The sequence below is a fragment of the Pseudochaenichthys georgianus genome, chromosome 4 (genome assembly GCF_902827115.2).
Source record: "Pseudochaenichthys georgianus chromosome 4, fPseGeo1.2, whole genome shotgun sequence".
Lineage (NCBI taxonomy): Eukaryota > Metazoa > Chordata > Actinopteri > Perciformes > Channichthyidae > Pseudochaenichthys > Pseudochaenichthys georgianus.
This window is the reverse complement of record NC_047506.1, coordinates 3,504,498-3,530,840: the sequence shown is the minus strand read 5'-3', so window position 1 is coordinate 3,530,840 and position 26,343 is coordinate 3,504,498. Positions and strand designations below refer to the sequence as shown.

Below are 26,343 nucleotides of genomic sequence, written 5' to 3'. Positions count from 1 at the left end.
TTCTACCAGATATATCCTCACATTTCCTTATTTTGGGAGGGGATTTCAACTGTTGGCTGGATCCTCAACTGGACCGATCATCGACCCGAAATTGTAAGCCGTCTAGTTCTGCTAAGGCAATTCAATCCTTTAAAAAACAATTTGCCATTTCTGACCCCTGGCGTTTTTTTAATCCCTCTGGAAAGGAATATTCATTTTTCTCAAATGTCCACCACACTTTTACTCGTATAGATTATTTTATCGTAGACAATAGAATTCTTCCTTCTGTTAAATCAATTTCCCATAATGCGATAGTCATATCTGACCATGCCCCAGTCACTATGAGGATACATTTCACAGGGTCTGATAAAAACCGTGCTCCATGGCGTTTCAATAATCGTTTGCTTTCAAATGAAGACTTTGTGGAATTTGTTTCCGGACAAAAAGAGATGTCAATCATCAAAATGTACCGAGGGGGGACAGAGATATGGAAAATCCACCCGAATGACCCCAGAAGTGTTTTGTTTTTTCTAAACCTCTCTAAAAAGGTCAAATCTCACTTGTTTTGCATCAATCTTGATACAGGGTACTTATTATATGTTGTAGTTTGGATTCCTAAAGCTTTTAGTCTACTATCCCATCATTCAAGGGTGGTTTTCACTATAAGTAATGTTTTTTATTTGGACGGACCCTATAATTTATATTTGTTCAATCTGAATTGACTTTAAAATAAAAAAGTTCTATATTGATTCTGACACTTCTACATCCAACTCACAGATGTAACCTTGCTTTGAGAAAAAAGATTATTAATTTACCCCTTTTAGAAGTGAAGTTATAGTCAATTGTTCTGGGAATGTCATTTTCGAGCCCGAGACCTGAAAAACAGGCTCGGGGCTAAACAGGTTAAGACCATAAAATAAAATAAAAACATCACGTTTGGTTTCCCCAATTAATCTGTAATCAGTGTTATGTTATGATCTTGCAGTACAAATGTCAGCACTGATGAAAATGCAGCTTCTGGCCCGTTCTCTTTACCCCGAGGTGGGGCGGTACAATAGCCGGAGTGACTCACATTGGTTCTCACACAGATATAAATCATTCAGGAGCCGGGTCAGCCTCAAGGGCATCATAATAAAATGTAAACAATCACATTGGCCCAGAGGACACACAATACAAAGAGAAAGCAGACGGTTTCAAAGCCAGTGATACTGTGCAGATCAACATTTCCTCACATCGTATCAGATAACCTCCAACAGAAACAAGCAATAATAAAACACAAGGTCTAATCTGGACACTTTTGTGCCTCTGACTGTCGGCTGGAGAACAGTGTGTGGTGAGGAGAGGATATCAACACACACACTGCAAAAGGTTGATTTTGGGGTTTCTTTAAAGTTTTTTTTTTAGATATAATGTGCAGGAAATATATTTTGTAAATGGACGCTCATGTTTGAACAAGGAACAGGAAAGAAAATAAAGGTTAGCTAAATCTTTGGAAATATGTATTGTTCTTAAATGTGGCTGGACAAGATTGACTGGAGTGTTCAATCAAATCTGATGTCTGAAAAAGGAGCTGACAAAATGAATGGAGAAAAAACGTTCCTAACTGTGGCGACTTTACGTGAACTTTAAGAGGCCCTACTCCGCTCTTTGGGGTCTGCCCTTTCCTGTAGTGTGTTTTATATGTTTGTGTGCAAAGGCTAAAATATATGTGGGATGTCCTTTATTCCTCAACGGTAAAAAGGTTTACTTGTTTTATTGAGATAACGAGTGCTTGTTGGAGGACCGTACCTTCTGCCGGGGCTGGTTGGGGGAGGACACCACCACCGTGTTGCAGATGGTGAGAGCGATGAAGAAGTCGAGGACGTCTGCGAGGTCGGAGGGCAGCTGGGACATCGGCTGTTTGTGGAACCGCATGAAGTCCATCTGACTGCCGCACTCGTTCACTTTGTCCAGCAGCTGAGGGTCCGGTGTGATGTCCTTCTCCTGCAGGACGGGGGAGGGAAACGGCACAGAACATCTTCAGTATTCACATAAAACAGTTAAAATAAGCAAAAAAAAGTATGTATAATTATCTTATCGTACCACTTCGTATCATTCCGTTTTGTATTGTATCGTAGCATTCTGTTTTGTATTGGTATCATTTGGTACCGTATTGTATCGTGTTGCATCATATCGCATGGTATGGTTTTGTCTTTTCTCGTTGTATCTTATTAAATCTTATCATATGCTGCTGAATGCGGTGAGTTTGGACAGGATGATAGCCCTCTGCTACGGTATTTTCAGGGTATTGTTTGGTATAGTATGGTATAATATGGTATGGTATGGTTTGGTACTGACCATGGGGCTGCTAAAGGCGGAGTGTTTGGACAGGATGCTGGCCCTCTGGTACGGTATTTTCAGGGTATTGTGTGGTATGGTATGGTACGGTACGGTACGGTATGGATCCGACGATGGGGCTGCTGAAGGCGGTGTGTTTTCACAGGATGCTGGCCCTCTTTTATGGTATGATATTTTAATATGTATTTTTGAGTATCGATCTCAAGTTGGCGTGACGTTGAAGTCGTGCGACCCTGCTGTACTCCTAATTATAAAAGTAGGGTAGACATGTGGAGATTATACGGCTGAACAAAACGTGCATTTATCAAACAGGTTCGTTTTCCACAGATCTTGTTTTTTACAATATTCCAAAATCCTATGGAGAAATCCCGTTGCTTTTTTGTCGAGGGAACCCTTGCACAGCTTACTTCTGGGTCGGCCTACACAAATACGTCATCACTGCACCACTCTATTGTATGGTATCATAGGGTTTGGTACTAACCATGGGGCTGCTGAAGGCGGTGTGTTTGGACAGGATGCTCGCCCTCTTGGCCTCGGCCCGGCTGCCGGTCCTGCGGTGGGATTTGGTGCTTTGTGAGCGCAGGACCACCTTGGCGCTCTGATGGCTGCCCACACTGTCCCGCCGGGGGAGGGTCCCGCCGCGAGACGGGCACTCCTCCTCCTCAGAGTCCATCTCCTGGTACATGGCAAGTCTTTTGGCTGGATAACACACAAACACATCATTAAGAGTGACTTTATATTAGGGGTCGGCTTGGCCGATTATCGGGGCCGATATTCCGCATTTGACCGATTATCGGTATCGGCCTTTTTTTATCAAATTGCCGATAAAACTTTGGCTCTGATGCGGCCGTTTCTCTGGCTGCAGTCACCACTCTGTGTACACGAGCAATGTCCCGCCCACAGCGCTATCTGATTGGCTATTACTGAAGATGTTCTGGGCTGCCAGCCAGAGAGGCGGGACCTTCTCAGATTACAGGCAGGTGCGAAAGAACGCAGACACAGACTGAAGCAAGCAGCAGCGCTGAGCGGCAGAGCCATACATGTGTTAAACCGAAGTTCAATAAACATCCATATCCCCTATGCTGAAGTTGCAAAAACACCACGATCTTATGATCCAATTCTATCAGTTTCCCAGTTACACAGGGACGCGGGAAGTCAGTCAGAGTTGGGGGTGCGTGCAGCGTCTCACAGCGGAGTAACTGTGGTGCGGGGGGGGGCTGCGAGTGGAGCCTCGCAGTTTTTCAGGTTGATATGTGAAGCTCATTAGCTAGCCAACATGTATCTAGCAAATGTTTAGCAAAATATTAGAAGTGAGGCTACTAGACTAACGTTAGGTCTACTGCAATAGCCTCACTTGTAATAGTTTGCAAAACATTAGCTAGCACCAGTGTTTTGCAGTTGCTAGCAGCTTATTGGGATGTTATGCTAGATAGACAGATATAATAAATTAAGCATTATTGTTAGTTAAGCATGTCAGCCTGCTGCCCCACTTCTTGTCTCTCTAACTCATTGCAGATGGCTGCACTAAAGAAAAGGGCACAGAGAGGAAACCAGTTGTAAGATGTTTAAAAGTTAATTAAACATAATATATGCTTAAATGCATTTCAAAGAAGTTGTGTTGGAGTTTGTGTTATTCTACATTTTGACACCAAGATTTTTTTTACTGCAAATGTATATCGGTTCCAAATTTCGGTTATCGGTCTCCTTGATTACTAATAATCGGTATCGGCCTTGAAAAGGCCTTATCGGTCGATCCCTACTTTATATCAATGAAATACTTTATGTCGACCTGTGTTATTATTTGTCTTTTGGTCTAAGGATAAGTCTTCTGTTTTTCTGCGAGTGTTGTTCCTATGTTTATTAACCTGTAAAGAAAGAAAATAAAAAGATAATTACAAACTAAATAATATAGGTGTTTTTCTCACCATTTGCATCATGGGAGTACTCCACCCCAGCGACGGTGCAGCGCCTGAACACCATCTTGTTCTCCGTCAGCGTGCCGGTCTTGTCGGAGAAGATGTACTGCATCTGTCCGAGGTCTTCGGTGATGTTCAGCGCTCGGCACTGCAGATGGGAGTCGGTCTCCTCGTCGTACAGGTCCAGGTCCTGATGGATGAAGAACACCTGGCAGATCTTCACGATCTCAATCGACACGAACAGAGAGATGGGGATCAGCACCTGGGGGGGGGGGGGGGTGCAGAGTGAGAGACTTTTACAGGAAGTGCATGAGAGGAACAGAAATAATAAAAATTTTTCACAAATAGCTAAAGATATGCATTAACATACTTAATCATCATCATTTTTTTTTAAATAATGGATTTTTTTCTTTCTATTTAAATATTAGCTTAAAAAATTGCTTTAAAATGCATGAACATTTTAAATAATTTAATACAAAATTATGCATGCAGTATTAAATATTAGCTTAAAAAATTATTAAAATAATAAGCTAAAATTGGGCATCAGTTACAAAAAAGTACCTTAAAAAGTATGGATAAGTATTTTAATTAATTAGCTTAAAAATAAAATAAATTGTTCACATAAAAAGCTAAAAATAATAAATTAACAGTTTTAATAATTAAAATAACTAGCTTTAAAAAATAATAAAAACTTATTTAAATTAAATATCCTCAATGAGTAATGAATATATTTGTTTGTCTATAAACAGATTCAATAATGATGTTAAAAAGAATGGAACAATTGTTTAAAAAATTTGCTTAAATTAATGGGCAAACTATTTAAATAAAAGACAAATAAATCCCATGAACAATTTAAATAATTTGATTAAAAATAAAACTTTAACGGGATTTTTTTTAATGAATAATTAAATAAGTATCTTAAGATATGGATAAACAGTCAAATAATTAGCTAAAGAAGGAAAAACTACTTTAATAAAGAGCTTAAAATATCGCATAAGGACATTAAACAAATACGGGAAAGGATTATATTATAATAATGGTTAAATTAAAAGGCTAAAAGTTAAGGCAAAAAAAGTTATAACCGTTTAAATAATGAAAGTGAAAAGTAAACACGTGACAGAGTTTCTGTATGTAATAAAAACAAATGAAATGACTGTCATGACCCGATGAATCATCAAATTGAGAACAAGCAGAAGCTCGTAAAACCTTTCTAGTCTTAAATAGAATAAATACATTCAAGCATGTTCAATGGACGATGTCTATTTATCCTAAGGACCAAAGGTAGAAATGTATATATACGTGTACTTTGTGTATGTTTGGTGTCTTAAGAAATGTTGCTGGAATCCAGGGTGAGACATTTCCAGGCAACATTTCTGGAAAGTGGAAATGAGTCATGGCTTTTGGGAGGAAGGGCCCGCCCCCACCAACACAGTCATGTGTTTATCTGGCAGTACTGCAAGTCACCCAGCTCCAAAAAGATCATGTTTGCAAAGTGAAACTGTTGATTTCTGATTAACAGTTAACCAGGACTACCTGCAACATGTGACACAGGACAGGGTGACATTTCCACTGACACAAGCCAACAAAAATAAACAGATCAATAGCTGTCAATCTTCTTCTGCCGTTATAAAGATTCTTTCTCAGCATGGAGCAAGTCCTCTCTGTTTTCCAGATGAAAAGTGACGATACAGATCTAGAGGTCGGTTGATCTTCAGTGTACTCGCCGTAAACTGAAGATGAACCGACCTCTAGATCTGATAAAACATTACAAACTTTAATGTTTTATTATCTGCGCCTTTGCTCCCCTCTGCTGCGTACCTGGAAGACGATGATCATGGTGAGGAAGAGATAAACGGCCGTCATGACGGGTGATAAATCCGTCCCCTCTGGGCTGAGTACGTCAAACACCGGCCTCTTATCTCCGTACTGAAACATCCACAGCCCGTGACCTGCAACAGAAATCAGCACAAGGTCAACTCACATGAACACAGGAGGGAGGAGATATACAAATAAAAAAGGCTCAGTAAACAGTCAGCGAAGTTCTGATGTCAGAGAATATATCAGTCTGTAGTGTCTCTACTTTAAAGAGTCCTCTCCTGCTGATGTTCAGGTGTATATCAGTATGTAGTGTCTCTACTTTAAAGAGTCCTCTCCTGCTGATGTTCAGGTGTATATCAGTATGTAGTGTCTCTACTTTAAAGAGTCCTCTCCTGCTGATGTTCAGGTGTATATCAGTCTGTAGTGTCTCTACTTTAAAGAGTCCTCTCCTGCTGATGTTCAGGTGTATATCAGTATGTAGAGTCTCTACTTTAAAGAGTCCTCTCCTGCTGGTGTTCAGGTGTATATCAGTGTGTAGTGTCTCTACTTTAAAGAGTCCTCTCCTGCTGATGTTCAGGTGTATATCAGTATGTAGTGTCTCTACTTTAAAGAGTCCTCTCCTGCTGATGTTCAGGTGTATATCAGTATGTAGTGTCTCTATTGGGACATGTCTCCATGCTTCAATGTTCAAAAAGCTCTTTATTTTTCTCATACTGCCTGTGCTGCAGCCCCTCTTTTCACCCTCTGTCTGAAACTAGAGCCCAGTCTGCTCTGATTGGTTAGCCGTCCGGTTCTGTTGTGATTAGTCAACCACTTAGAGATGTCCCGCCCCTTAGCCTATCACGTACAATGTGTTGAAGCGCTAGCCAATAGGAGCATCAGTGTTACATAGTTATGTCACTATGTTCTGGAAGTAAACAAAGTCCAATTGAAAATCCCACTGGCTTTTTGAGGAGGGAACCAGGGAGATGCTGCCTTCAGGGGTCTGAATAGTCATGGAAGGCATTGGTATTTCCGTGCAGCCCTACTTAAAAATATCTCTGGAGGGTTTCTTACCGATCGCAGTGAACAGGCACATGACCAGCAGGATGATGACGCACCAGAACACGTGCACGTTCATCTGACGCTCCAGTTTGCTGCGCTTGTATCGCGGCCCGTTGTTGTTAAGCATGGCTTTGGTTTCGTGACCTGTAGAGACAAATGGTTTGAGAGGTCGGAGGTCAAACGAGTGGAGAGACAGTCTGAGACGAGGTTACTCTGGGGGTGGCGCTGACCTGCGTAGATAATGATCCCCACGGCCTCCTCTGTGTTTCTGATGGTGCAGCCTCTCAGCAGCAGGTTCTCTTTGTAAAGTGCATCTCTCCGGCCACTGCGATGGACTCTGAGGGGGAAATACCAATACATTGATTTGTTTTAGGAATTTAAAAGCACAACAACTGGAAGAGTATCTTGACACAACAACCCCAGAGGGTAGCATTTAAAACAATTACTTAAAAGCAATTCTTTCCCATGTAGTGCTTGGACTTGATGTAAAAACAAACGCATGGAAACAAACCAATTGATGGACACAATCAAAAACCTACAGCGTTACAGATTCTTAATCTTGTCCCTAATCTTCTGCCGTACTTCACACACATCTCAATTGCAATAATGATGTTATAAATAATGGAACAATTGTTTAAATAATTAGCTTAAAGTAATGGACAGACAATTTAAATATAGAGAAAAATAAAGCCCATGAACAATTTAAATAATCAGATTAAAAATAAGTATCTTAAAATATGGATAAACAGTCAAAAATAATTAGATAAAGAAAATAAAAACGACTTTAATAAAGAGCTTACAATATTGCATGAGCACATTAAATAAATATGTTGCATTGGCTAAAAATAATAATTAAAAACGGGAAAGGATTATATCATAATAATGGTTAAAATAGAGGGCTAAAAGTTATAACCGTTTAAATAATGAAAGTGAAAAATAGACACACGAAAGAGTTTGCTGCAAGTAATAAAAACAAATTAAATGACTGTCATGACCTGATGAATTGTCAAATTGAGAACAAGCGCACACACACACACACACGCTGAAATTACACTCAGTGAAATCGGCCTTAATGTAATAAAACACTGCTGAGATAACTGCCCCCCCCTTTAACCCCGCTGCTGTGCCCTGTGCTCGGCTGCAACCTGGCAACATAAAGCCTGCAGCATATGGTCTTCTTCTGAGTAACCCAGCTCTCAAAACCTCTTTATAAACTCAAAACATGATGCCACCTACTGATAAACATGTCCAGAAATATTTTCAGGAAATGTACTTTCTGGTTTTCTTGCAGAGGATTTGATATGAAGATCGATACAATTCTCATGTCTGTATGATTACAAGGCGATGGTGAGAACGCAGTTAGCTTAGCTTAGCATCAAGACTGAAATCAAAGGGGAAGCAGCTAGCCTGGCTCTCTATGAAGGTAGCACAATCTGCTCACTTATGTACACGTTTCACCGTCTTTGTTTTAACCAAAGTGTAAAAGGTGTGTGGTCTTGTTGTCACCATCAAGTTGTGAGACAATGAGAGAACATTTTAAATAGTCAAAAAAGTGAACAAGTTTCACAAATAACTTAATTTCTCTCGATGTAAAAGTGCCAGCTCATACTAAGTGGTGTCCAGGTTTGTAAAGCGGTACTCAAGTAATTAGGCATTGCATTTTCTCACAGGAGACAGATAAATAAAAGGTTAAAACAAAACTGCAGATAGAGATATCAAGCTCCAAAACATAAAGCAACTTATGGCATCTTTCTTTAGTCCCACCTTGCATAGTTAAAGCCCTTTCAGTTACCATACGTCTAGTTTAAAATAGGCTTTCACTTTCCATTTTGGTATATTAAGTTGAATGCTTCTAATCAATCTCCTTTGTGAACATGATTAAATTGCTACCACAGTTTAGTTGTTGCTTTGCTTTTCTCTCAGACTTCTACGAACTACAGCTCCACTATATTCTGGTCACGATGAACCACACATCTATCGCGCGGTCAAAACGGGCAAACCACATCCCAAGAAGTCAAATCCTAATCCTGACTTGGAAAAACTTTAAATCATAATTATAAGTTGGAGACTTTCTGGCTTCTGGTAAACAAACCACTGTTTCACATTATTTCCATTCTGGAGGATAACTTACTCGACATTTACAAATTGACAGTGACATTTAAATTAAGATGAAGTGGAGAGAGTTCTCACATGTAGCCTCTGAATCTGTTCAGGTCGTTGTTTGGTTTTTCACATTCAATGATGCCGTTGTACTTCAGGGGGTCGAAATCACAATCCTGCAAACAAAAAACAAACGGAACAGCTGCTAATTTCCAAATAACCAAGCAGATCATTGCAGCATTACCCATAATCCCCTCTGTTTCAGCCCTGTTTCCAAAGTGCTGATTCTCTGTCTGTTACTTTAGATGAAAATAAGGAGCCCCTCCCCACGCCCCTCTGAGAGAGATTTGGTTAAAAAGAACACAATGGTGCTCTAGTACCTCATTCACACCAACGGTGTTTCAGGGCCGGTTCGGAGCTGGAGCTTGAAAAGCACCGGGTTTTCCTGTTCACACCGCAGCGGAGCAGCCTCTTAGCTCCGGAATCCGGTTCATTTCAAGCACCGAAAAATTGTCCGGCTGGAGCAAAAGCACCGCATACGTCACGCTTACGTCGAGGCAGGGGCGGGATCAACTCCTGAACAACAACAACAAGCCGGCGTTGTATCCAGTTTGTACACAACGATGGAGAAACTTAACAAGCAGCAGTGGTCCACAGAAGAGACCAGCTACCTGCTGGGAATCTGGTCTTCCAAAGAGGTACAGAGGAAGCTGGAGCACAATCGGCCATTGTTGTTGTTGTCGGTGTCAGCTGTGAGGGGTTTCCGCACGGTTTGGCTTTATGAAGAAGGCACGCAAACGATGACGCAATGACGCAGCACCAGTCGGACTCTGGGCGGTGTGAAAAGAGCCGGAGCTAAACCGAAGAACCGGTTCTGAACCTGAAAAGCTCTAGCACGGAGCTTGAACCGGAGTTGCGTTGGTGTGAATGAGGTATAGGAGGAGATTCAGGTGATAAGGTGGAGTCACCTTGGTTACTGATTGGCTAATGGTTACACAAGCCAAAAAAATCTTTATGACATCATAAAGTGGCCAAAATCTGATCAGTTCATTTTCAGACATGTTTTTATAGAAATGGATCAGGACAAAAAGAGAGAGAATCTTTTTTCCTGAAACTTTCAGAATCTCTTTCCACAGAGGGGACACATGTTGATGTATAAAAGACATGAAAAAGTGGATTTTGCATAATAGGTGACCTTTAAAGCTTCTGTATCTCCTACTAGTAGGCAAGAGAGAGAACAGTTTGTGACATGGGTTAATACAATTAATCAGGATTTCTCCCAGCACGGTTCTCTTATTTGATGGCTGTAAAGGGTCTCACCAGGTCCAGGAAGCTGCGCACCACCTGCCTCTGCTTCAGGTTGGTTTCTCCGTCCAGCGTGGCCGTCTCGATGTGACAGAGGCGGTCCGGGTCGCTGGAGCTGAGCAGTAGAACGTCGGCGGGGAGGATCTCGTTACAGCGCAGCCGGATGAAGTCTCCCACCCTCACCTCCTTCCAGAACCTCTCCACGTAACGCCTCTCCACTCTGCAGGAACAATGAGAAAGATGTGGAGCCATTATTTCAATATCTGATGGTTTCTAAAAACAGCAACCTGTCTTTAAAAAAACATTATGTCACAGAAAATGTAATAACACAGCAGTACATTGGTGGCTACCTGCTGTTTACAGTAAATCTCAATAGTTTCCTATATGTTTAGGTCCACATCCATCAATTAATCAATGAGTATGTGTTGTCACGCTGGCATATTTTAAACAATGTCACTATTTTGAGGAACTTGCTGAACTCTTGACTTTTAACGGGAAAACAGTCATGACTGGAAATACTTCCCTAAATGGTAACCGATGTTTCCTTTCTGAACATTGTGATATTCCTGTTAGCAGGTTATGATAAATAATAACCTCGCTTCCCTGAAATTAATGACTCACTTCCGGATATATAAAAACATTCCTTCCCTTGAATTTCGTCACTGAAATGCATGAGGTGCATGAAAACACTGCATGCACTCGATCAGAACAAAATCTAAAACACAACTGAAAACTACTTATAGCAATATTGATCTTTATTTAAAAGTATAGACTTTACAAAGTTAGAGCAAATCATTTTAAAATAACATTACCCAGATTATAACGTTTGCTATAGAAGTAAAAGCAGTCTCAGTGCAAGATGTGATGTGAACTTACTCCATGGGGTGGTTCATTTAATTAATTACAAAGCTTTGTAGAATATTCAATGCTGATTGGTCAATTTGGACATTCCACGGGTCTGCTATTTTTCGCTAACAGACCGTTGCTAAGGAGAGCAGACCGTTGCTAAGGAGGATCCAGGGACTATGTGCAGTCATATCAACCCGCAGGAAAAAGTGAAGTTTACGGAAAAAGCAGAAGAAGACAGACAGGAAGTAAACACTAAAGGGAACAGCAGAAGAAGACAGACAGGAAGTACACACTAAAGGGAACAGCAGAAGAAGACAGACAGGAAGTAAACACTAAAGGGAACAGCAGAAGAAGACAGACAGGAAGTAAACACCAAAGGGAACAGCAGAAGAAGACAGACAGGAAGTAAACACTAAAGGGAACAGCAGAAGAAGACAGACAAACGGGGCCCTTCTCACTTCTCTTATTTTTCATTTCCTCGGTCTCGGTCTCACCGGAAGTTGATTTGTCTGCACCATCTTGAGTAGCGTCCCAATGGCCTTATTTTTGCCGGAGGAGCGATAATGGAGGAGCGATAACCGAGGAACCACCAGACCATCCTTCGATGAAATCCTCAGACACTCACCCCGCCCCCTTACTGTGTATCGCTCATTGATTGGACGATGCAGCGCATGCACTGATCTGATGCTTCTTGACATGAGAGCAGTTTCCCAGCAGAGTGAAGAAAATACATGAAACTCACGGGAGTCACTCCTCAGTTTATACCGTGTTTTGTTTAAATTAATGTATCATTTAGTTACAAATATGTGATATATCTGAACAACAAAGTGGTCAAAAATTATTTTCTTCATTTATTGGAAATCGCTTTTTTCGTTTATACATTTTAAGAATGGCGTATATCTGTTTTGAGAATGAGTTATTATTTTATTTAATGTATTTGGGTCTACAACAGATGATACAAATGTTTGTGTCAGTGAATGTGTACTAACAGAGGCGGGGGTGTGTGTGGAAATAACGGGGACAGAGCTGCTGTCAGACGATCAGCTGTGCAGCGTCATCACAAACGGACGTCGCTTCACGTGACGCTCCGGAGGAAAGGATGTCCCATTGCTCTTAAAACTCACGTTCCTGCTTCTCGTGGTTTCCTTGCGTCTCTCCGTGCTTCCCTGGTGGGAGGGACTAGTCGCAGGGAAACGACGCAAGTGAGGGACGCAAGGAATCCATTTAACCGAAGTGAGAAGGGCCCAAAGTAAACACTAAAGGGAACAGCAGAAGAAGACAGACAGACAGGAAGTAAACACCAAAGGGAACAGCAGAAGAAGACAGACAGGAAGTAAACACCAAAGGGAACAGCAGAAGAAGACAGACAGACAGGAAGTAAACACCAAAGGGAACAGCAGAAGAAGACAGACAGACAGGAAGTAAACACTAAAGGGAACAGCAGAAGAAGACAGACAGACAGGAAGTAAACACCAAAGGGAACAGCAGAAGAAGACAGACAGACAGGAAGTAAACCCCAAAGGGAACAGCAGAAGAAGACAGACAGACAGGAAGTAAACACTAAAAAGTAACACAGCATGCGCATCAGTTCCAGCCGTTGATACGCAATAATGGAAAACATACACTCATTTTTAAATCAATTAAATACTTTGTTATCAATATTATCAGTCAAGCTGTAGGTTTATTTAGTATGTGGCCATGTAATAAGCTTACATATTACACTTATTTTAGGTAGGTAGTACATCAACGTTGGAGAGAAAACCTCAAACAACTCTGCTTCAAAACATCCAAACGTTATCTTGCTGTTGTCGATCTCAGCTCATACATTCCTACCCAACTGGGTAATTGATTAGTTTGGGTGGGCCATATTTTCTGTGCTTTATTTACCGTGGTAGTTTTAAAGTCATGCACTAAGAATGTAAGATACATTCCTGCAGCATTGAAGGACACACTTCTGACTGCCAGTAGACTGCAGAAATAGTTGAAACTGAAATCGTACTTTTGCGTTTCTTTAAAGAGCAAATTGTTGTGGCTTTTTGGCAGTGAGAAGAGTGCTCTGGTTATTTCCAATAAAGTATTTATAGATACACATCTTGGTATGTTATGCGTACACAGGACTTTGTACATTTAATAAAGTGTGAAGTCAAAGATAACAGAAACGACATGCATCTAATGTCAATTCAACCGTGCAGGTTTGCTAACTTATTTTCAATTGAGTTGTTAGGGATTATTTGTAGGGGAAAACACCACGATAAATCTTGTTTTTATTAAAGATCGGCTCATTAAACGTATGGGATTAAGTAATTCAGTGTGAAAATTTTGTATTCGTAAGTCTAATTGACAACATCAATCTTAGTGGACTATGACCAAAATAACAAACACATAATTGAAGAGGGGGCAGTCCTATAGAAAGATGTATGTTTATCAAAAAGGACAAAAACAACGAGAGTTAAACATTAAAGGGGACATATCGTGCAAAATGCACTTTGTGTCAGGGTGTGTCAGGGAACTCACGTAGCGGCAGGAAATAAAACCCTCTCTCTTTTCCTCCGTACCCAAATCTCTAAAAACGGGGATACAACGGAGCTGATCCAGATTTGAGTCCGATATGATGTAATATCGGAAATGTAGGCTGGCTTTACACAGAAACGTTGCTATCAGAAACAATGCCCGACTGTTTTGGAGGTAATATGGTCGGTGTTTACATTAGCATCGCTAACACTCAGAGCTAACCTGTACTGGAGAGCATGTGTGTGAAGAAGCAGGAAGTAAAAAGGAACTCACCTTGTGGTGTAACCGGCAAGAGAGAAAGCCTTTGAGCTCCAGACTGTTTCAGAGAGAATCCTTGATAATCCATGATATGGAGTTTCATCACGGCAGCATTTAGTTTAGACAGTAGCTGCCGGGTCCCGCATGAGCTCAGCCCACTCCCCCTTTTTTTTTTTAAATCAAATTGTTTGGTATTTTGAGCAAAATATTATATATATATTTTTATATATCTGAGACCTATGATATTGCCTAAAAAAATAGCACGATAGGTGACCTTTAAAACGAGCTGAAACAGAATAAGACTGCTATAACGTACAAAAAATATAAGTTACCATTGACAAAAACTGTAATTTATCTTAATATGGCAAAGAAGTTGCTGGATTACCGCTGACTAGATATGTAATTTATTTTTGAAAATATCACAATAACACAACCTAGCTCACTGGAGTCAGCATTTAACCAGAAACTCCTGTGTTCTGTGAGGTAAAGCAGAGCACACACTTAAAGTGATATTGATTTTGAGGTGTGTGAAACATTTCTATAGTAGTGTAGTGCTAATAATGAAAAAATGATTGACAAAAATGTCTTAAAAACGTAAATAATAATCACAGAAAATGTCTAAAAATATAATAATTAAAACAAATATTAAATATGTCATGAAAAGGTGTTGTAAATAATAAAATATTTTTTTTAAAGTCATAATATTCTCACATATACTTAATCTGATATATAATAATAAGTGGTGTCTAAAATGTATTTATAATCCCAAAAATGGTCACTAAAATGTCTTGAATGACAGATACCATTAACATTTTACAACATATTGGGCTCACTGCGAATTAAATATTGCACTAGTCCATATTGCGAACCCTAACCTTCACCCAGACGGTCTTGGCGTGTCAAAGCAGAGGGAGGATTTGATTCGTTATCAAAAATGGCTAAGACTTACAAACAGTGCCGGTTAATTCCCTTTTTATCATGACAGATTTCCTCGTAAATGTAGATTACAAAAATGCAGAAACACCCGGTTAAATCACTGGAATGTAAATATTTAGCAGGTCGCTGAATTTAAGTTTGACCAGCTCAGATTAAAGGGGTATTCTTAGTGTTTTTAGGTGTGTTTGTATAAGGTACAACTCCACAGTCTGTCTATAACTTAAGGAAATGCAGTTGGTAGACACTTGGAAAAAATTTAATATATCACAATATTATGATATGAGAATAAATACTGTCTTTTCGGATATTTAAATATCTTAGGTCTTTTTTCAAATGGTGCAGCTTAAATGAAGATGCATCAGGTAAACCATTCACCTGCAGAAAAATAAATGACAAAGTTTAAAGGGAGTGTGTATCTAACCTTGAGAATAAAACAACTTCAGGTTGAGTCCGGTCAGCTGTTACCGGGTTGACAGAGGAAATGTTTCGCAGCAGCACGAGAGAAAATTCAATTATGTCCAACCTCGACAGAGCAGCTTGGGTCAGACTTTGCTAAAACTGTGGAGCCGCTGCACACTGAGCCTTTTGATTTCATGAAGTCTGCTCTGTGCACGGACCACAGTGCTGCTTTTCATTAGAACACACACACACACACACACACACACACACACACACACACACACACACACACACACACACACACACACACACACACACACACACACACACACACACACACACACACACACACACACACACACACACACACACACACACACACACACACACACACACACACACACACACACACACACACACACACACACACACACACACACACACACACACACACACACACACACACACACACACACTAAAGTTAGCAGCAGAGGAAGTTCAGGACAGATAAAGGTAGTCAGGTAACTTACGGACTGATTATTAAAGATAGTAGTGAAGGAACATCTTTATTAAGATTAAAACGTGATCAACCCCCAAAAGGAAATCGTTTTTTGCCAGATTTTGAAAAAACGTTCAACACGACAAGACTCCTTTGTTTACTTCGGGAACATTGTGGCATCACCAAGTAACCCTTGCCCATCTATTGGCTAGCGCTCCAACACATCACAACAGCAGAGTCGGCCAGCTAACCAGTCAGAGCAGACTGGGCTCTGGTTTCAGACAGAGGGTGAAAAGAGGTGCTGCAGAAAAATAAAGAGCTTTTTGAACATTGAAGCATGGAGACATGTCCCAGTAGAGACACTAAATACTAGGGATGTAACGATATATCGAATATCGCGATAAATCTACCGTGATTTTTTTTAAACCTTCATTTAACCAGGTGGTCCCATTGAGATCATCAATCTCTTGACAGAGACCTGTCCAACATGGCAGCAAGTAGGTTATAACATGAACATAAAACAACAGAACACACAAAAGGACATGGTATTTACAGGGCTACATGTACATACCTAGAGACATTGACAAGTACCAACAGTATATGTATATCTCGCCCTGTCAATAACCCTCACCTTCTTGGCAACAACTGTATTGTTTTTGAAGTGGTGGAGAGACAATGCACAGTTTGACCCACTGCTGTCACCCATGGCCAAAGCATATCTCTTTGTCCCAGCAACATCAGTACCAAGCAAGAGAGTTGTTTCCACAGCAGGGGATTTTGCAAACGCCCAAACATCCCAGCTTCTTCCTGGAAATGTGGACATGCTCATATTCCTAAAAACCTGTCTGATGAAGCTGAGTGAGTGAGTGAGTTACGTGAAAAACTAAAGTGAAACTTGATTAATTTTATTGCAGGGTCTGATTATTATATTGTTGACACTTTAAAATACTACTAAAATGCTGTATAAATCAGATTTATTATTCAATAAAGAAAAAAAAATTGAAGTAAAAAAATAATAACTCACAATTTTTTTCTTCTTTATTTTTCAATATCGCGATAAATATCGTACCGTGGACTCACTTTGTATCGCGATATTATCGTACCATGAGTTTTTGGTATCGTTACATCCCTACTAAATGATATGAACCTGAACATCAGCAGAATATGTCCCTTTAACCCTGAGGGCTTAAGTCATTTAACAAATGACAAAAAAAGCTAAACACATATCTTGGTAATATGGTTTTAACTTTATTTGGTTAATTTGTTCTGTTTTTAAGTCAGTAGGTGAACATATATGTTCATAAAGTAGTGTGTGTGTGTGATCTTAACTGTGTGTTGAACTAAAATTGAGCATTACATTTCTGCCAGCTCAGATTTTGTGCTCAATTGTTTCATTGTTGGTGTATAGGCTGCTGAAAGGTAGGTTTTACTATCAATAAAGTCAATTCTGATCCATTCTCACTTTGTTTTAATCCTTGTTTTGTGTCATGGGAAGCATGTGTTTAAATATGTGTGTGTGGCTGCACGTGGTGTTGTGTTGTGTGGAGACGGTTGCAACAAGTGGTCCCGATAGACAACAGCATTTAAATAAACAAGATATGTTGGGGTGATTTAAAGGATATTTAACCCACATGCACATGTATAATGCTCTTTTGAACATGCTAAAGTAATTGAGAGGTAAATACTGAGGATAGTTCACCCAAAACCGAGTGTGAAGAAAATCAGTTTTAAAACAATTGGACTATAAATAATGCTTGTATTATTGTCTAAATAAATAAAACTATACCATCATTGAGAAGCAATACATACTTTAAGAATACCATACTCATTGAGAAACAACATGTGAATACTAAGTAGTGAAAATGTATTTTAAACATCTGATTTTCATCCATTAAAATGTATATTGTGAACAACCTGTCATATACACTCATCTTTACATGGTATGGGTAATTAGCACACGTTAATACAACATTTCCGATTGTTGCCAGAACGTTCGTGCATATGACACATGCACTTTTGTAAATCATATTTCTTCAAAAATATGTTTTAATTACACTTTTCCACTTCTTTTTATGCCTGTGACATTATTTATGTTTGTGACATTTGTAATGCTTGTTGTTGTTACAATGATGTTATACTAATAAGTTCACATTTTTATATTGTATGAATCTTGCCTGCACTTATTGTTGTTTTAATGACATTCTTTTTCTATTTTATCATATTTGTATGCCTTTTTTCCAGTTGTTAAAGACGCATTTGTAATGTTTTTTTCTACATGTTATACTATGACTTTTATAATAAATAATAAAGCTTTATTTATATAGCACTTTTCATACAACCCATGCAGCTCAACGTGCTTTACAAAACAACAAGAAATTCCCCTCAGATTATTTGTTAAGAACTTTAAAAGGCACATGCAACAAAATATAACATTTCATCAGGTTAATAGACACAAGGAGGTAAAAGGTATGATAATTATAATAAAATAAATAATGGTTTCTCTCTGACAGATAAGACACAAGACAACCGAGTCGATGCAACAATATAAAATATAAAATAACACCACATAAGCATACAAAAAGAAAAGATTAAGACCTATACAAACAATATAAAGGTAGGTAAATGATAAAGACTAAAAGAACATTTAAAGTGGGAGGTTGCTAATAAAAAGATGTGTTTTTAGCTGTCGTTTAAAATATATATAAGTTATTAATTGTTATCTTGATGTTGCTTTTTACATTGCCTCTCACCTGCAGTACACCAGGCAGTCCATGTGGTTGATCTCGGTGTCGGACCGGTGTCTCCGGTAGTCCTCCCACAGGTCCTTGATGGCGGTGACCGACAGGATGAAGACCACCGGGGCCAGAGCCAGCTCGGGCTGAAACGCGTTCACCACCGGGACGAAGTTGAGCAGAGCGATGAAGACAAAGTAAACATTAGCGAACCTGTGGAACTGCTCGAAGAGGTTTTTGGGCAGGAAGGACAGCACGGTGTACTTGGTGGTCTTTATCTTGTTATTTGAATAGTGTCTGTTGGGGTTTTCCTCCCCTTTGGCGTGGTCGTACAGTATATTAGCGTGCACAGTCCTGGTTTTATTCTCCTTTTGTTTCCTCTTTCTTTGCCTTTTTGCAGCTTTGGGGTCCTCCTCGCTGTCCCGCGCCATATCTGCAAACTTTCCCCTCACTTTGGGGACTTTTTCAGATAAATAACTACACAAACCCCGAGTTATGTTATCATTCTTTAAGTTTTCGACGGTCTATCCGCACTAACTTGCTCCTTTTCATCCATGGCGACTCCTCTTTCCCGTCAGAGGAAACTTTTTCTTGTTTGGCTTCTGCTTTTTTCCCTGGGAAGGATGCTGAGATAGTAGGGAGGCATTCAGCAACGTTAGACTTCCCACAGTAGATCTGTAAGCCATGCGGATGGGACTCAGCCATTGGTGGAATGATGGTGCTGTGTTTGTAGATCAGCGCATGCGCACCCACAGGAAGCTCGCCCCTCCTCCTTGGTTTTTTGTGTCTCCAAGTGCCACGCGGTATTATGGAGAGTCACAGGAAGCAGAGAAATGTGCTAAATAGAGAAGTAAACACTTTATTTATAAACAATAACAAAGATTACCTTTAGTTGTTCAGTTATTTATTTGTAATTTATTTGGGGGGGGGGGGGGGGTTGCAATAGTATACGGTTGTTACATCAGAAATTGTATTAAAAGTAGGAAGACATAGAAATCACTTTAAGACAATATAAAAAGCAAAAAATAAATAACAATGTGAACGTATTAAAATAAAATGTAAGAAAAAATAAGAGCAACAGATAATACACTGACTGTGCAGAGTTTATCATTACAAAAGACATAACAAAAGTCAAAGAAATGCATTACAAATATCCCAAAGAACATTACAAATATCATAAATGTATTAGAAATGTAATTTAAAAAAATCATAGTATAAAATACAGAAACATATACATAAAATATATTAAAAACATAAATAATTTCACAGAAAATGGCATACAAATATAATTAAAATATATTTCTTTAAAGAAATGTAATACTAAATGTAATTTGAAAAAAGGTCATTGATTGGTACGTTTGGAAAAATATCATAACAAATGATCAACACGTAAAAACAAGTTTACTAATGTATCAAATACGTACAAATCTTTGCAAATAAACCATTGAAACAGGGCTAACACCAGTCACTCAACATCACCTAAGTCCCCTGAATAGCCTCTCCCCATCGTTTGTGTCCACTATGATCAAAATACTGCAGCTGGTTTATAAAGCACTGAATGGTTACTTTAGGCCCAAAATACATTTCTGACCTCCTGCTAAATTATGAACCATCCAGATCTCTCAGGTATTCAGGGACTGGTCAGCTTTCTGTCCCCAGAGTCAGAACTAAACATGGAGAAGCAGCGTTCAGTTATTATGCTCCAAACATCTGGAACAAACTCCCAGAAACCTGCAGGTCCGCTGCAACTCTGACTACTTTTAAATACAGCAAGAAGACTTTTCTTTTTGCCGCTGCTTGAAACTGAGCGGTTGTGTTTCGTTTTTGGTTAATGGACATTTGGGGCTGGTAACCCCAGGGAATCAGTGTTGGTTTTCTCTGTGTATGCTGCTCGCTTTTTAATGACTGTTTTTAAATGCCTTTTTCTGAATGTCTTTCATTTTTGTAAAGCTCCTTGAATTGCCTTGAAATGTGCTGTATAAATAAACTTGCCTTGTCTATAATCGCTTGTTTTTTTGTTTTATCGTGTTCTGTTGCCTTTAACCTCTTGGAGTATTTACTAAGTTGTGCGGTGTCCTTGGGTGTCGTGAAAGGCGCCCTTAAATAAAATGTATTATATGTATTATTTGAACTGTACATTGGCAATCTCACCAGTGTTTCATTCACTAAATACAATTAACATATTTGTGTTGTTAAACCTATTAGTCGGGCATGTTCTTCACCCTTTATTAGTGTCTCCTGAAAAATCTGTACTATATTACTCATCTCACAGACAGCTAACAGCCTGAAGAGGGCATGATACTCAAACAGTGCCGTGTGTGTGTGTGTGTGTGTGTGTGTGTGTGTGTGTGTGTGTGTGTGTGTGTGTGTGTGTGTGTGTGTGTGTGTGTGTGTGTGTGTGTGTGTGTGTGTGTGTGTGTGTGTGTGTGTGTGTGTGTGTGTGTGTGTGTGTGTGTGTGTGTGTGTGTGTGTGTGTGTGTGTGTGTGTGTGTGTGTGTGTGTTTTAGGTGTCTTATCAGAATGTAGCATGTAGCAGTAATCCATTACTCCACAAGTGTGTGATTGATTTAACACCACGTCCTCCAGCAGCTATGAAATGTTTTCTATGAGTGAATACATGCTGCTTTGTATATTAGGTTAAATTATTCATATCTGTCTCTTACACTTCACACACAATAAATGTAGCAAGAGAGACAAGGACTTATTATGAGACAAAGGACCCGTGAAGCATTATGAATATTTACCCTCGTTTTGTCTGTTTTTGTGGTCATTCCCCTTTTCTTTAGTTGTTTTGCATGCAGACTAACAGCGTGACCTTAACTTTAATAAAGTCAGAGATGTCTCCTGGACGATAAAGCCCCATTATGCTTTTATTAACATGTAAAAGAACAGCAGCATTACACCGTGTATAACGCATGCAGGGTCTGATTGGGGTTTAATGAGAAATACTTATTGAATGATTATTTCTCCTGAGATTTCATTCTGCTTAATTAAAAACACATGTTGCCATTTTGCTGTAGACAAGTTTATGATTAGGATGTCCCTTCGCTGCCACTGAGCATCCTCATTTTTAAATAATGCAAGATAAGAATTACTGTCATGCTTAATGGAGGAGAGAACATGTTAAAAGAAGTCTAGTGTTTAATCACTGTTCCTATTTATATTCACGCTAGTGAAATTACCTTTATATATACAGCCTATGGAAATTACTCATGCCAATGAACATACAGTTGCACACTTGCACATGATTTCATTTGCCTTTCTGATGCATTGTTTACGGTGCAAACATGTTACAACAGCCCAAAACATTTCCATTAGGAGAAATGCGCTGCAGTTTTAGAAACGATGTAAATATAAAAAGACAAATGTGCAAAATCACATGAAGAAACATCTTCACCGTCGAGACATCACATGTGCAAGAAGCTCAAAGCGCTTGGTGACATTCAGGATTATAGAACAACTTAGTGCTGTTGTTGGAAACTTACCTTAAATGTTTTATCAGCTCATTTGATGAGATCACATGGCTCCTTCTGATATGACTGCAGATCTGATGTAAGCTAGCTAGCTAACGTAGCTAACCTGGTCATACTAACAACACACTTACAGTTACGAAACAGACTAACTCTGCCAACAGAGACAGTTGTCCAACTTTATATCCCTGAACTTCACCAAGCACTCGGGTCCCAGCTGTGTGCGTCACTTTTTACGGTCCCCATGGTTTCCGTTGTGTTTTGAGCTTCTTACAGCGTTTCTTTAAGCAGCGCTAAAGTTGTCAAGTTGGTGAAGATGTTTCTTCGTTTGATGTGTTTTGGCACATTTATGTTTTATATTCGCATCGTTTTTGAAGCTGCAACCATTTATTCCACTGTAAGTGTTTTGGGCCTACAACGTGTTTGCAAGGGTCAGCCACCACAGGAAATGAATAGGAAAATAAACATCCAAAAGAAAACTCCCTGTTTCACAAAAAGCCATAGTGGTTAATAATTCACATACTGTGTTGTTGTTGATCTGCAGAAGTCACTCTGCTGTGTGTGCACCATCTTATCAAAGGGTTTAGCTGACTGCCTATTGAATGTGTAATGCATTCAGGAGTTCGCTGTGCAGAGGCCCAAATAAATCAAAGTAATTAACTCAATAATTGATTTGATGAATTTCCCCGCAAAATGGAGACATTTCTGCTAAAACGGCAGAACCAGCTGTCGGAGCGTGGGGAAATCACTCAGAGAGAGATCTTTGCATAAACAATGGGGATATTGTGCCAGAGGGTAAATCACGTTTAGTTATGAGACAGTGGAGTGGTGCGAGCCTTTAATCGATGATTGAGAGGTGGATGTGTTCCAGTCAGATGTGGAAAGAAAGCAGAGAACACTTCCTGTCAAGCATAAAATGATCAAATCTCAAATGTGATTTAACTAAAATGAGCTTCTTATAATTAGCGTACACACAGCTCTGAGTTAATTACCTACTTGTCTTGCTTTGAATATTCTCTCTGATGTTGGAAAATTAAAAAAAGGCTGATCCTGTTACAGGTTGTTAGGTTCATCCGAGACAAGCTTTTCAAAATAGCAGTACTGAACATGTTACAGTGTGAACAGTTCCGACTTCTATTTGCACACGAAAAAACCGCAAACAAATATTTAAAAAATACTTAAATATCTCAAAAAAAGTGTATATCCTTGTTACGTTCTGTTGAGAGCTTCATAGTATGTTGAATACTTAAATCGAAAGTTAGTTATAATCAAATATAATTAATTATATTCTTGTATAACCCACAATGAAAATGCTTCATATTTTAGGTTTTTCTATATTTACAGCATAAACAAAACACAAGTGGTTTGTTAAGTTGAGTGTAAAACCTATAATGGCTTATGCCTTACTCTCTGATAAGAGAGTAGGCAGGTTCTTTCCTCTCCTCTCACAGCAGTTCACAGGGAGGGGGGCTCCTGACTTAAGGAGAAACACATTCAGGCCTCAAAAAGGTGGTTATGTCATAGCCATAGAATATGTCTGGTCATGTTTTTTTCAGAAACTTGGGAAGGTGTGTCTTATGCCATAGCCAATAGAATATGTTGGTTGGGTATAGAGGAGGTGTTTTTGGGGTTTCTATCCGGTTTTTTGAGCATAAAAAGACTGGCTTTTTTGGATTTCGGGAGTGAGAGAGGGGGAAACCCCTGGTATACTCTCTCCCGGTAGGCTCTGGCCCTCAGGGCTGGGTAAAATGGCTCTCGGTAAGGTCTACCCGGAAGGTGTTATTAGTACGTACGGGAATCTTAGAACTAATAGCATTATTTAGATCGACCTGGAAGGCGTTATTAGTACGTACGGGAATCTTAGAACTAATAGCATTATTTAGATCGACCTGGAAGGCGTTATTAGAACGTACAGGAATCTTATGAATAACACTATTTAGATCGACCTGGAATACGTTATTAGTACGTATAGGAATCTTAGAACTAATAACTCTATTTGGATGAGAAATATGAATTAAGGTTTTAGATACAAATATAACCCCAGCATGATATGTTGAATGTGTTAAAAGGTAAAGACCCTGTATTAGTTTGGACCTATTTTTTCTTCAAATAAACTGATCTCACCTGTTGGATTGGGACAACTAAAAGAAAATATGTGCTCTCCTCTCCTGCTTCAAAGGTAAGACTGTACCCTGCCACACACACTTAGGTAGGAACACACCTCATTTACTGATATCAAAATCCTTCGGGATCGCTTAAACAGATTCAAAAGAGTTGTCTGAATAGAAACAGCAGTTAATTGAACCTGGTTCTTCGGGGAGTTAATAGAGGTGAGATCTTGCTGATGTTGGTGGATCTGAGCCAAGCAGTAAACTTACATAGACTCAATAACTTTGGTCAGGTCAATTAGTAGGTCAGAGTAATTTACCAGAATAAATTATCAGGACCTCACCGACTCTAAACAGTTCCCTAATGGTCTAGGCGTGAAAGGGAAGTGACAAAATGTAAAATAACCTCTTCAAAACTAGATAACATTCTTCCACAGAGACCAAGCGCTACACATGCTGCACTGGCACCCACTACCGTCCATGCAGCTCACAGGAGAAGGGGATTGGGATTACCTGAGGGAGAGGCTGCATCAGGAGGGAGACAATCAGGGGGAGAGAGAGGGGGGGAGAGAGAGACACACACAAACATACCACAGCACGCAACAATCCTTTTATGCTTAAGCTGAAAGAGTTGGTTTATCGATAAAAGCAAAATGCAACAAAGTGCAACGTAAATGGATTAAACTAATGAATGATGAATTTATGAAAGCTGCTCATCTCCATTTATAGCTTAATGTTATATTTATACTTCTGGTCATTGCATTTCCACTTAAAAATCATAAAATGGTACGTAGCCTACATGTGGAGATTCTCCCATTGGCTTTTTGTTAAGGGAGCCCTTACAATGCTCCGGGTCGGCCTAAAACATTTAACTGCCTCTACCTTTTGGGTTAAATGGATGCAAATACAACCATCCTTCCTGTTGCACCTCCTCCTGGAAACTTACTCTGTATATTTTTACCCTTGGTCCCTTCTCCCAATGGCCCAGCAGAGCAGGAAAAGCAAAATAATTTGTAATGATTTTTGTGCAATAACTCTTCCTCAGGTCTGTTGGATCAATACCCGCCTAGGAACAAACTGCTGTTCGAATTAAATATTGACTCAAGTCATTCAACAATGTCATGGGACTACAACCTGCTGCTATTTTTCATCTGAAAACAGCAATTTACATTAGAGTTTCCATTCATCATTGCAATCTGTATTCATAACTGTACGTATCTGCACGGGTTAGGGGTCCTATGAACATTGGATGTTGTTCTGATCTTTCCACTACTTTAGTCCAGACTGAAATATCATTAGAAAGACTGGAGTAATTGCTGTTTAATTTTGTACAGATATGATATCATGACAGTTTCTACTTCCTGTCTTTGTGTGTTTTCCCGCCTGTTTCACTGTTTCATGTCAGCATGCACCGCTAAGCTAAAGCGGCTAATGTTGGGCTATAAAGGAACTACAGCACGGTCACATGACTTCACGTCACCACCGCTAAGCTAAAGGCGGCTAATGTTGGGCTATAAAGGAACTACAGCACAGTCACATGACTTCACGTATGTCACCACCGCTAAGCTAAAGGTGGCTAATATTGGGCTACAAAGGAACTACAGCGCGGTCACATGATTTCACAACACCACCGCTAAGCTAAAGGCGGCTAATGTTGGGCTACAAAGGAACTACAGCGCGGTCACATGATTTCACAACACCACCGCTAAGCTAAAGGCGGCTAATATTGGGCTATAAAGGAACTACAGCACAGTCACATGACTTCACGTACATCACCACCGCTAAGCTAAAGGCGGCTACTATTGGGCTATAAAGGAACTACAACACAGTCACATGACTTCACGTATGTCACCACCGATAAGCTAAAGGCGGCTAATATTGGGCTACAAAGGAACTACAGCGCGGTCACATGATTTCACAACACCACCGCTAAGCTAAAGGCGGCTAATGTTGGGCTATATAGGAACTACAGCGCGGTCACATGACTTCACAACACCACCGCTAAGCTAAAGGCGGCTAATGTTGGGCTATGAAGGAACTACAGCACGGTCACATGATTACACATCACCACTGCTAAGCTAA

At 39.7% G+C, this 26,343-nt stretch overlaps 1 protein-coding gene across 2 annotated transcripts in view; it reads right to left on the bottom strand.

Moving 5' to 3' along the window:
* The window catches only part of atp10a (ATPase phospholipid transporting 10A), a 44,243-nt gene extending 24,860 nt beyond the window's left edge, over positions 1–19,383 (bottom strand). For both annotated transcript variants that reach the window (XM_034081163.1, XM_034081164.1), the window contains exons 1-9: positions 18,702–19,383; positions 10,515–10,719; positions 9,285–9,370; positions 7,325–7,431; positions 7,107–7,238; positions 6,051–6,181; positions 4,242–4,494; positions 2,798–3,015; positions 1,768–1,962 (exon numbers count right to left, since the gene is read on the bottom strand). In XM_034081163.1, coding sequence (XP_033937054.1) covers positions 1,768–1,962; positions 2,798–3,015; positions 4,242–4,494; positions 6,051–6,181; positions 7,107–7,238; positions 7,325–7,431; positions 9,285–9,370; positions 10,515–10,719; positions 18,702–19,114 — 1,740 coding nt within the window. In that variant the 5' untranslated portion in view covers positions 19,115–19,383. The remainder of the gene's footprint in view (positions 1–1,767; positions 1,963–2,797; positions 3,016–4,241; positions 4,495–6,050; positions 6,182–7,106; positions 7,239–7,324; positions 7,432–9,284; positions 9,371–10,514; positions 10,720–18,701) is intronic.
* Between the last annotated feature and the right edge of the window lie 6,960 nt (positions 19,384–26,343).